The sequence below is a fragment of the Chaetodon trifascialis genome, chromosome 19, assembly GCF_039877785.1.
Source record: "Chaetodon trifascialis isolate fChaTrf1 chromosome 19, fChaTrf1.hap1, whole genome shotgun sequence".
In the NCBI taxonomy this organism is placed as follows: Eukaryota; Metazoa; Chordata; class Actinopteri; order Chaetodontiformes; family Chaetodontidae; genus Chaetodon; species Chaetodon trifascialis.
In genome coordinates, this window is record NC_092074.1 from 13,984,402 (window position 1) to 13,996,721 (window position 12,320).

Below are 12,320 nucleotides of genomic sequence, written 5' to 3' on the forward strand. Positions count from 1 at the left end.
ATAGCCTCTCGACTGTCTTCGTTAACTCTGCTGTTGTCCCGAGCTGAAGTGGCAGGTCTGTTTCAGATGGTCTCAGATCAGCGATGACTTGTTTAACACCCATAATCATCACTCTAATAATACCTATATATTCACATATCACGATGGAAGTGTCAGCTTTTTCGTTCCCTCACAGAAACGTGGAGCTCATTGTCGTTTGTTGCGCGTCTCAATCCTTCCTCGTCACTTTGTCACCTCTGAACCTGCCCCGTCCTAAAACAGCTCAGGGCTGCACATGGCTGGCATGGTTTGAGGTCCTCACATTTTTCTCAAAGTCAAAGGCTAGAATCTGTGCTCACCCTTTGGGAATGAGATCATTAAAACCGAAGCTGTAAACATTCACCACATCACATCTGTTCACCAACATCACGGGAAATCTTGAAAAACTACGTCACGCATTTTGTTGATGTGTTTTTTGTTAAGTTTATCTGTGTGCTCTAGGTTTCATGAACTGTTTGTGCATGTGCAGAGAAGGTCCTTGTGTCTGATGCGAATCTGTATCTGAATGTACTATACTCCATGTTATTCCTCTGTTTGATCTGTCTATCATCTTACCCTCGTAATCTGTCTGTCTTGTCCATGTTTGTCCTCATCTAGTTCTTAGTAGGACTTTTCTGTCTTTTTCTTTTTCTTTTTTTTTTGACACATCTCGTTTTATGTCCCTCACTGTTAATTTAATAGTCTCATAGGTTTGAGTGTCCCTATTGATTATTTTATAGATAGAGTCAGGAAGCAGATCCTAATTTCAATCAACGATAGCTGAGCATTACTTGGTAAATTTCAAGGAAGGAAGGGAAGTGTTTATTGATTTTGTTAAATTAGCTAACAGCACAGCTTCGAGATGGAGAGCAACAAGGCTGATGTCTGTGTTAAGTCAATCCCTTAATACGTTGTGTGTTTTGACTGGTAGACTTTTGTTTTTCAGAGACTGGAGCTGTCTCCTGCAGTGCTTCTTCTACCTCACACACCCTCTTTTTTTCTCTCTTTCTCCCTGTCATGCACAAGTCTACGTCTTTTTATAGCTAATTCTAGGCCAGGACACAGTGTCAGAGACGGGTCAGAATGAAATTATTCCATCCAAAGCACACAGAGACAAGAATACACACATACTGTATACATGCACAGCGCACACCAGACAGAGGAAACGTCTCATAAGAATCCCCTCTCTAGTTTGAACTTGAAGTATTTATAACATCTGGATCTTGCTTCCACACGTCTGCCAGGACCCATTACAAGACACATGGGCAGCCGCGCACTGTGCCTGTGTGTAAATATAGGCCTAAAATGAGTGCCTGTGGCTCCAGAGCCTGCAATTTTGACGCAGCTTCCAGCTTGATTGGTTGGGTGTTTGCCCCGGTTGCCAGAGTAACGGGTGTGCGAGTGAGTGCTTCCCGGTGTGGCTCGGCTTGACCTTCCTATTCGGGCAATTTTGAGCCAATCATGTGTAAGAGTGCCGTCTGTTGCACAAGCTGCTATTGGCTGTCCCGGTGAACTTTAATTGACTGGATGGGTCAACAACACTGAGCTGGAATCAGAAAAAATTAACACACAAAGCTAATTAACTGTACATGTGTTCATTGCTTTCAAACATCTGGTGGATTCATTTTCTTTATTATGGCAGATTCCTGGAGTAAGAAAACTCATTTAGCCTGAGAAGTATCAAAAAATGTCGCTCAATCGAATTTTTCACCAGGAAAAGTTACACTGGGATACTTTACTTTTCTCTGCTTCCTCCATCAGTAGTTTGAACCTCACTCCTCCTCTCACTGTCTTCTTTGCTCTTTCACACATATACAGAGACACACAGTAACCTGATCAATCTCCTCAATCAAACCTATTGATCTCGCTGTTGTGGCTGTATGTCTGAATCAATCAATTGACAGGCCTGATGGCTGTTCTGGAAGGCCATGCCAAGAAATGGATGGGACAGTCGGGCCCCTGGGCAGGCCCCTCAGGCCCCTCAGGCCTGAATCTGAATCATCTGAGCCTCAATCTCTGGCGGGGGGATGTGGGCTTTACATGATTACTGTTTCTTGCAGTGTTTGCTGTTTATGTGTTGTGTGCAGCACAAGTCTCCACATGAAATGAACTTGATGACTCGTTGAGATTTCCATTGCTGCCAAGTAGGAGTTCACAGTGTTAACATGGAGATTGAGGGATTTAGCGTTTAGAGTTTTGTGATGTGTTTTTGTGTTTCTATGGTATGTCACTGTGTTTTTTTAAATTGATTTACAGATTTAGGGCAACAAAATATTGACCTAAATATTTACCATAACTTGGCACACCAGCGTTGTGGCGGCCGGGACCAGAATTGGGTCTCAAGTTATAAAAATGCCATCAGCCAGCCGTTAATAAATGTAGTCTGTATGAAAAGGTCTTTATCTGTGTGAGATATGTAGTGAAATTTGAGAGGATTCAGAAGAGGCCAAACTCTTGTGTAACATGTTTTTTTTTTTTTTAAGGGATGGACACATTTCCACACGCACACACAGAGCGATTCACCCGCATCATCATTATGTAGTCCATGTGTAAATCCAGATTAGCAGATGATAATTCGCTGTAGGGGGAGATGTGATGTATAAACCAGCAAGGCCTCATTAAAAGACAGACATGGAAATCTGGTGATGTGGCCCACAGCCCAGGGCGCATACACACTCCTACTGTAAGAAGAAATATATGTGTACACACAACACACGCGCGTACTTAATCTTAAAAGAAAGATACATTCAACTGTTTCCTAATCCCCCTTTTCTTTCTCTTTCTCTCCTATGTGCTGACGATGATGTTGTGATTTTCAGGTGAGTCAAATCTTTTTCTCTCTGATCCACTTCATAACCTCGTTTTTGTGTCTCTGTTAGATGATCCCAGATCAGACCTACTGTATGCTGAAAACCCTCACAAAGCCTGCCGCACGTCGCAGTCGAGTTTTAGCCCGCATTAAATCGCATTAACTCATATTTCTCCCTAAAAACCAAATCTCTGACCTGCACCACCCACCTTTTTGTATCATATTGTATGTCCCTTATTCCCTTTTCTATTAAGGGATATAATCCATGAATGCCCTGCCTTGATGATGAAAAGGGGAGGTAGAGGATGATGGTTTGTAAGGGGATAGAGGTCTAGAGGGCTTATGTAGAGGAATGTTGTCCGAACACAATCCAAAGGTGAGAGATTATGTGTGATGATGATCTTTTTCAGTCACCTTCAGCGCAAATCCAATCATGCCTTCCTGTCTTATGGTGTGTCTTCTGTCATTTTCCATTTATTCCTGCTGATTACCGATCAATCTGTTTCAACTGAGAGGAGTGGCAGGGCCAGATTTGTGAAATTCCAGGTTCCCTCTCATTGCGTGTGTGATGTTAGCCACAGCGAGCTAAGTTCTTATCTGAGTGTGTTACTCAGTTTTATCTTGGACTGACGCAGAGCTCACAGCTGACAGTGACAACACGTCGTGTTTTACGCTGTGGCAGATGCAGTAGGAGATGTGAAGTACACAGAGTGACTGACTGACGCTTAAGATTAGATATTATCTCGTATGGGGCGTTTGGCATGATTCAGCCTTCAAGATAGTGTTTTATTTGTAGACAAAGACTGTATTTTGGAGAATGGCAGCAGTGGTCAGTTGGAATGCCTCTGAATACAGTCTTTATATCCTGTAGTTACAGTACAACTGCTGTTTAACCAAATGACCTGTGCTGCCACGCAGCAGAGCGCTGAAACGTCCTGAGGAAGACCTTTTTTAAATCAATCAGGCTTCACAGCTTGAACAAAAGGAAGCGAATTTACAAAGTAGATTTAATTTTGTAGTAAATATGAAAACAAATAGAATCAGTATTAAGAATAATTACTGATAGATGAATAATTAAAACAATAAAATGCAACAGAGATGAGATATTTGGCACCTTCATACATTTTAGACACTCGTGGCCTTTTTATTTTTCTTGTACTGATTTCAAAGAATGCTTTTCACAAAAAACCTCTAAAATTTGGGGGAGCTTTTCTAACCATAATTAAATTAATTTTGTTTTGAAGTAGCATGATGACAGGCAGACTAAGCAAAAGTGTTGCCACTCAAATTTCGCACAGATTTTCAGAAAATCAGCTATAGAAAATGCAAATTAATGCATGTTTCCATCCTCTATTGTTGGGGGAATATTAGTAGATGGGCACATCAAGGTGAATAGCTGGTGCAGCTAATTCTCCAGTCAGGGGCCATTGAGACTTTGCAGAATAAGGGGCCCAACTGAAATGACGTCATTAAAAGACCGTCAGTCAAACCTCTAGGAAATGATCTGATGTTTTCATCATGACGGCAGGACTGATGGGTCCCGGCCTTCGTATGAAAGGAAGTAAACAAATGCACGCTTTTAACGTGAACATTTAAAAATAGGGCAGAAATTCCACCTCTCTGCTTTTACGACTTCAGCTCGGTGAGGGCAGTGATTAGGCAGACCTCAAGTGTTTCTTCAGAGTGGAGGGTTTTATAGTGAGGGTTAAAGTGAAAGCCATTTTGGGAAATGCAGCATCCAATTAAGGTGGAGGTTTGATGAAGTCAGGTTTTATTGTCTGGTTAGGTGGGTCTATTCAGGGATTTTTGTGCATTTTAATTGTTTATTATTCCCAGGGTTGTGTCTTTGTGGTATTCTAATTTTATGCAGAGGGGCTCCGTATCACTCTCACCGTGTCTTTCACAAACACACACACACACACACACACACACACACACACACACACACACACACACACACACCAATCAGCCTATAATTGGTGACATCTGGTTGAGACATACGTATCATAGGCTGCACGCCGTATTGAGGGGGGATTAACATGTTCATGGCGCACACATGCACACAAACGCACGCACTCCAGTGTGTTTTAGTATCCGACACAGACCTGATGAATCGACTTTCTGTTAAGCCCATGATGCTGATCTGTTACAAAAAACTATATGAAGGCTTACAGCCCAATGTGTAGAGTAGTTTAAATGTTACTGTAAGCCTTTATAATGCTTTATGATGACATATTGCAGTAATAATTGTAAGTATGAACACAATAATTTTCATGGTTAACTGTCACAATTGCTATAATTACACTAACCATTTTGCATGAAAGATCACAGTGCCGTGAGCACGATGATGCTAAACCATAATGATGGATGCAGCCATGACAGCTATAAGACCCACTCATTGTCTGCTTCAAGTAATGCACACAGTGCGTTCTGCATGTTGCCTTTGTAATGCAGGTATCTGTAATACACGATAGACAGAAATTAAGAAAGGAAATTAAATCAATTGGCGATGTCACCAGGTGCCCCAGCTGGCCGAGGCCCTCCTCTGATTAGTGTTTAAAAGATCTGCTTATCAGTGTAATCAGTGGATGTTGTGTTTGATCACACTCATAATATGTTTACTGGTCCTACCTTACGGCTTGTGTAAAGAGGCTCAAGAGCTTTTTACTTTGAAGCTGTACCAACCCTTTAAGCTGAAACCAACTCTTTTTGCAGTGTAAGAGACAGCCATTACAAAGCCTCATTGGAAATCAATGGCATTTTGTATTCAGCAATCGAGTCTGGAGCGAGCCAAACTTTAAGTCGACACGTTCACTATCTGTTGTCACTTCATTCGGATTTTGGCACGCCATTAAAGGACACATATGCCACAGTACTAATTGTGTATTGATTTACCGTGGGTACCTATTTTCTGTCCTTTCAGGGTTTCTTTTGAAAAATTTCTTATTAGCTTCTGTGTCATTTTTTTATATCATAGTAATATTTTAAGGTCTTTAAAGCACTAAAGAACTCAGTTAAGGTGATCTATAAGAACTGCGACTGTTGTACCCGTTGGAGTTGAACAAGATAGAAGCAGCAACTCAACCACCAAACGGCAAATGGTATTTTGACTTGTTTGTGTTTTGACAGTCTGTGAGTGAATCAGTATTTCTGTCTCCCATCTGTGCGATGCTGCTGGTATTTCAGAGCGGCCAGCGCGGAGGGTTTGGGATGCACCGGGCTTGTAGCTGCTTCTGATAACAAACAGTTGAATTGTAGGGATTATAGTGATTATATTTGATCAGCACACAATGGATCGGCCTCAAGCCGGGGCCCCCTGCCTCCCTCTGAACTGCTGACTGCCCAGATTCTCTACAATCACAATCCTCGACGAGTCTCATGCTCTGTGTGTTTGTGTAATTTTGTTTTTATTTTTGCCCGACCAAACAAGAGCATAGATCTCATTCAAATTCGTTTATATATGGAATAAATACAACTTTTGTATCTGCATTAAAGACACTATGGGGTGACAGCAGATTCAAGAGTTTCAGATTGAGGCTGGGCTTCTGGCTCTCAACCTCTTAGCACTGATGGGGGCGGAGAGATGGAGGGGGGGTTGTCAGTCGGGTGGAGAGACATTCAGAGAGATGCAGGGAGAGAGAGAGAGGGGGGAAGGAGAGTGGGGGGGTCGCAGAGCAGTTTCCTGCGGTGTAGAAGTTGGCGAGCCGCCACTCAGAGCGTGTGCATGTGTGTGTGAGGGGAGAAAGAGAGGGAGGGAGATGGCGAGAGAGGCAACGGGAGAGAGGAGTGTGTGTGTCGGGATCCGTGTGTCTGTGTGTGAACGCTTTGACCGAGCGCTTTAGAGAAAGAGGGAGAGGGGGAGACAGGAAAGGAGGGCAAGAAAGTGGGAAATTAGGAAAGAGTGAAGAGGAAGACCGGAGAAAGAAACCGCTATTTGTCTCTTGTGGATAAATGGGGGAGTAAGTGACGAGCCATGTTCTGTCTGAAAGGTAAGTGTGTGTGTGTTCATTGCATGAGTGTGTTTGCATCACCCCATTGTGAGTGTGGGACTTTTCCCTCAGACTTTCTGAGACAAAGAAAAGTTGAACTCCATCTCTCTCCTCAGTGTGGAAACTAATCTCTGTCACAGTGGTTTCCTCCACACAGTATCCTTCCTCGTGTGTTTCTCTTTAGTGAAGGAGCCTTCCCTCTTTCTCTCTTTAATCATTTCTTCCTTTGTTCTTTTTTCTTGTTCAGGTTCACTGACTTTAATCCTGCCTCTACTTTTTTTTTTCCTCTGTCTATTTGCTTTTTGATTCTTCCCAGTTTCTCTGATTCATTCTTGGCTTCGGGGAAACGTGAAGAGGCACCTATATTAAAACCTCCTCTCTATGCAGCTCGCTATATGAGCTTTGAATTTGCTGAATCGAACTTGGGAGTGTCTTTTAATGGAGACGAGAGATGTGCGTTTGTGTGTCTGAGTGTGTGTTGTCCACAGTAACAGCTGGCAGAGCAGCAGTTGCTGGCTGCCTGTCCTGCAGAGTGGGGCCATGTGTTGGCTATTACTTGACTGGCCAGTTAAAGTGAGATAAGAGGTAAACGGGTTCTTCTTTACTGGCAGCCTTATTCTGTCTGTTCTCATACACTCTTGTTTCATTGCCTGCCTATATTGCAATATGCTCAGTGTATGACTTTGCCATCAGCCATGTGTGAAGCATGAAGGCATGAAGTTGTCCAGTTGATGATAAGATGCTATTGACACAAAGGAAAACAGCAGCACTGGTCTTCATTAGTTTTGCTTCCATAGCTTTTGGTCTTAAATGCATGTTGGTGCACAGTTGTAAGAATATTGTCTTTACCTGATGATCGCAATTAAAAGGTTCTTTTTGCCTACACCAATATTATAGTGCCATATTAAAGAATAATCTCCAGAATCTGAGCCCGACTGTACATGTAGAGATGTTTCTGGTGGAGCGGCATGTTAATCAGCACATGTGACAAGTCAATTTTAAACCCTTATTTGCAAACCAGTTTGCCGTCTCTTTTCCATGGATCTGACAGCCCTGCATCTCCATTCTACACACGCCTGCACAGAAAAAGCTTTGCAATTTGGCCTGGTTTGCACTCGTATTGCCCAGTAACATAATGTACAAAATGAGCTCTTCAAATGCAGGAACTAACATAAAATATGTGGCCTTCTGATGCAATAAAACCGGGAACAAAATGGCGCTCAGCTCTATGTTACTAAGTGGTCCAAACTGCTCTTATCTCAGAAATGAGGAAATCATCTCTCTTGTGAACATCTTCTCTTTTTGCAGCCTGTAGATTTATGGCTTCTAGAAGTGAAGTAATATAAACTGAGCACTCCAACTATTTGTGGCAATATCCCAGTTCATCAGCTGTACGCAGTGATTTATGCCGCCGGCTACACAGTTTCCACACTATGTGACTCTGGTCAGATTTGCAATATGGAGACAAACAGATGTGGGAGTTGTGTTGGAGAGAAAAATCCAGTTTTGTTCGATGAAGTCATTCACCATTTTTAACAAGACGGCCTGGTTGGAGTAACTCTGCATGTTTGACTTTGTGTGACCAACCAGCCAGTTGTATGCTGGCAGGAAGGTCTGTTAACATGACAGACTGACCCAAATACTGTGCATTACGTTCAACACTGATCCAACCAGTAGATTACTCCGCATTGGTTGCCAGTTTCAGAATGTCTGCTTATGTTATGATTTAAACAAGTCCCCCCAGTTGCCAACTCTGAGGCAGATGTGACACATATTCAGTCCATGTTTCTTCACATCCAGCTGTGGCCAGAGTGGATTCTCATCTGTTTTGACTGCACACTCACTCCCCCTCCTCTCCCGCGGTAAAGCCTTGCATTTTTAGTGTAAGCCCTTTGCTAGCCAGCCAGACCACTTGGTGTGGCTTTTGGTATATTACATAAGTTATTTCTGCTCTTGAGCTCCACTCCAGTAGAGTATGTTCAGGAGACATTAGATGGGACTGAGCAGGGATTAGCTAGAGTGATTTTGGAGGCTTCGTGCGTGCTCAAATTGGAGGTTTCCTGCTGAGTGAGTGGTATGGAAATGCAACATTTCTGCCCATGTCATTGAGTGTAAGCCCTGTCAAGCAAACATATTGCAGAAAATTCATCCGGCTGCCTTGTTTTGAGGTCAGTTAAGGGCAGATCGAGCCATGTCCAATCTGAAGGAACACGTCTTTGGCTGAGTGGAACTTCCTCCAGTGTCCCCCGGTTTGTTTTCAACTGCTCGGATCATCGTGGTTTCAGATGTTTTGGTTGCGGACTGCAGTTGAGGGGGAAGATGCAGATGTGTCGATCCAGCTGTACACAGATGCTTCGTTTATGAACTGTGCACTTCGACTATATGAAGGAGCCAAAACCATCATCCAGTTTGAATAATGACTTTGTTTAATGACTGAATGCTTTTCAACATTTTTTTGTAATAGATGTCCACGATGTCCAGATTGTTCAGTAGATATTCAAACCACTAATTAGTGAATTGTCAGGAAATTCGTGCAACTATTTGCAGCTATCTGCAGCTCACATATGCTTTTTTTCCTGCTTTGAAATGGAATATGTTTGGGTTTTGGACTGTAGGTCAGACTTTTGGAAGACTTTCAGAACTTGTGATGGCTGTTTTTCAATGTTTCACTATTTTATAGACCACATGATTACTTGCTGAATTGAGGAAATAATCATCAGATTATTCTATAGTGAAAATATTGGAACGTAAAATCTGAATCTAATTAGGCTTAGCTTTCAGCATTTGTAAGTTAAAACTAAAAAATTCCATTTAGTTTTTGTTGGCTGAGAAAGCTGAAAACACTGCAGTTTTTGCTGGCAGCCTAACTAATCTTCACTACGTGCAGCAAGAACCTGAAAAGGAGATGAGCAGTGTAAGATATGCAATGCGAGTGGAGTATGAATCTTTGCGGAGTACAAACCCTGGCTTGCAGAAAGCATGATAACCAGTGAGCAGCCAAAAGTTTTATTATAGCTGTTACGAAAGTAGCGACAGCTGATACAATCCGCTGCTGGAGGTGTTTGTCTTTTTCACATTTTAACTCCAGCTAACAATCAAAATCTAAAGAGTCTGTTACCAGAATGTCCAGAGCACAGTCTGTGTGTTATGCTGGCATGTGCTGGGTCATGTTGTGAAATCTGTGTTTGAACTTTGATTGATCTTAGAGATTTTTGTGCACATCGTTGTCTGCAACCGACACGTATGTGAGTGTGTGTGTGTGAGAGAGAGAGAGAGGGAGAGAGAGATCCACACAGTCTTGGAAGACAGCAGAGCAGGAGTTCACTGTGGTTTTTCTTCAGGGCAGCTGCGTTGGATTCGGCCTACAGGCCAGTGACCCACTTAGCTATGTGTCTAAACCTATATTTAACCTTCACTCCTTCATGGCATTCCACTTAGAATTCACATAATCTATCTGGTACCTACACATCAAATCAGACAGGACTTTGGATGGTGCAACACAGTTGTGGACAGAAACAGTGCAGTCTTTTCGATCATCACTATTATTAATGCACAAACATTAGACTGTTGCCCCGTTTTGCTTCATTTTAGCATCTACGTCCAGTTAATAGGTAATTTTCCACAGTTTCATAGTTTCCATATTGGCATATTTGCTGCCTGCCTAACTGCATCCCTACAGTCTACAGTTCCTGATTCAGAGAATTTGCATGTATTTGCATTACTGGTAGTGAATAATTGGTCCTGTGCAACTTCATCAGGAAATAACAATCATGTCAGATGAAGCAGCACAAATCAGAGTCTGAAATACATTTAGATTTTCAGGAATCCTGCACAACCAACAAAGTTGTTGACAGACTTTTTTTTTTTTAGCAACCCTGTTAAAGTTCCTCCCTTGTCAGCCAGGATCGTCCTTCAATAACCAGCACCTGTGCTGCGTGTGTGGAGAGACTGTGAACCCTTGACCCCATGCTGACCTTCCCTCTGGCCTTGTGGGTAGTGGTGTTGATGGATGTTCTCACACTCGATGTGGCAGGCAGCTTATCTCCAGTGGAGGGGAAGAGAAGAGGGGTGAGGACAGGCGAGAGGTGTTGAGATGCAGACACCAAAATACGTGTTTTCAGACATTTTAAATGATGGGAAAGGGCTTGGCAGAAACTCACCTGCTTTTTTTGTAAGCTAGTTCAACAGCTTCAAACATGGACCACTGAAATTACCCTACATGGCTTGATATTGGATCTGTAGCTTTACTTAAATAAATACTTCTATTCATATTTACATATTGCTGTAAATATAGCCAATTTAAAGTCTGTCTCAAGTACTTAGTTCTGATGTATTGAAGCATTTTTACATTTTTCTATTAGTATATTGTGCAAGCTTATAAAGTACTGTGGGATTGATGTTGACCATTGTAAACAAGTCAAACTCCTCCAGAAGAGGAGGAGATTTCGGTCTTGATAGGTAAACAATAGATGGTGAAGTTCCAGTTGTCGGTGAATGGACTCTGTCAGGACTCCAGTGAACCCATTGTCCTCTCAAAGTAGTTACAAAACAATGCCTTTCCGCAAAGTTTTGAAGTTTCTGAAGATGTTAGTAAGAGGGGGGCTTATGTATTTTTAGTATGAGACAAAGTTGAGTGTTAAGCTGTGATGTTTCCAGGGACAGTACTGGAAAACTTAAGTTGTGGGTGAAGTTTGAAAAGACAATGGCTGACTCCCTGTGGATGAGGGGATGACTTCTCCAGACGAGGACAAACTCAGCCTGCAGGTGCTCTTCTGGCTCCATTCAGACCTATGCGTATCCATGGTTACCATTGTCCCTTCCCCAAATCCTTCCGTTTTGGCTCCCCCCCCCCCCCCCCCTCAATGGACATGCATTGATACATGCAGTCTCCACTGTCCCATCTTGAACTCAACGTGGATGTTGCAGTGTTCAAAAATTGTAGTGCATGCACACACGAACACACCACTCTCCCACACACACACACACACACACACGCACGCACGCACGCACGCACATATACACACGTACACACATCTCCTTACCAGTAATAATCCTCATTCATGGGCAGTGGGCTGTGAGAGTCTGACCGCCATGCATGCTGGGTCTGGACAAGACCTGAACATTCACCGCCAACCAAGACACACATAACATTTCTTCTGTGTGTGAGTGTGTATATATTCATACCACTGTCACCACCACAAACATGCTGCACATGTTCCTGCTTGTAAAGTTGCAATAATGTTCGTCTGTGTGTCACTGTAAAACCACCCCCTGCTGTGCTGTTATGATGCTATTATGCATGCAGGTCTGCATGACTTTACACCCCCTGATGTTGTTCTCTGTGTGAACTGCATGACCCACTGTGTGTGTGTGTTCATGGATTTAGGGCAACAACAGTGTTGAGTGCAATTTAGGCCACAGTCAGAATCTTTTTGCTTGCCCAGTGTGTCCACGTACTGTTTTATATGTGTGGGTGTGAGTGCATGTATACAGTGGTTTGTCCA

At 42.7% G+C, this 12,320-nt stretch overlaps 1 protein-coding gene across 3 annotated transcripts in view; it reads left to right on the top strand.

Moving 5' to 3' along the window:
* Positions 1 to 12,320, top strand: part of nhsl1b (NHS-like 1b) — a 98,657-nt gene that overhangs the window by 42,340 nt on the left and 43,997 nt on the right. Inside the window, exon 1 of one of the 3 annotated variants that reach the window (XM_070986989.1) lies at positions 6,677 to 6,816. The exons of the other annotated variants lie outside the window; for them this stretch is intronic. Coding sequence (XP_070843090.1) covers positions 6,801 to 6,816 — 16 coding nt within the window. The 5' untranslated portion in view covers positions 6,677 to 6,800. Of the gene's footprint in view, positions 1 to 6,676; positions 6,817 to 12,320 lie in introns of those variants that run through there. 3 annotated transcript variants of the gene reach the window in all.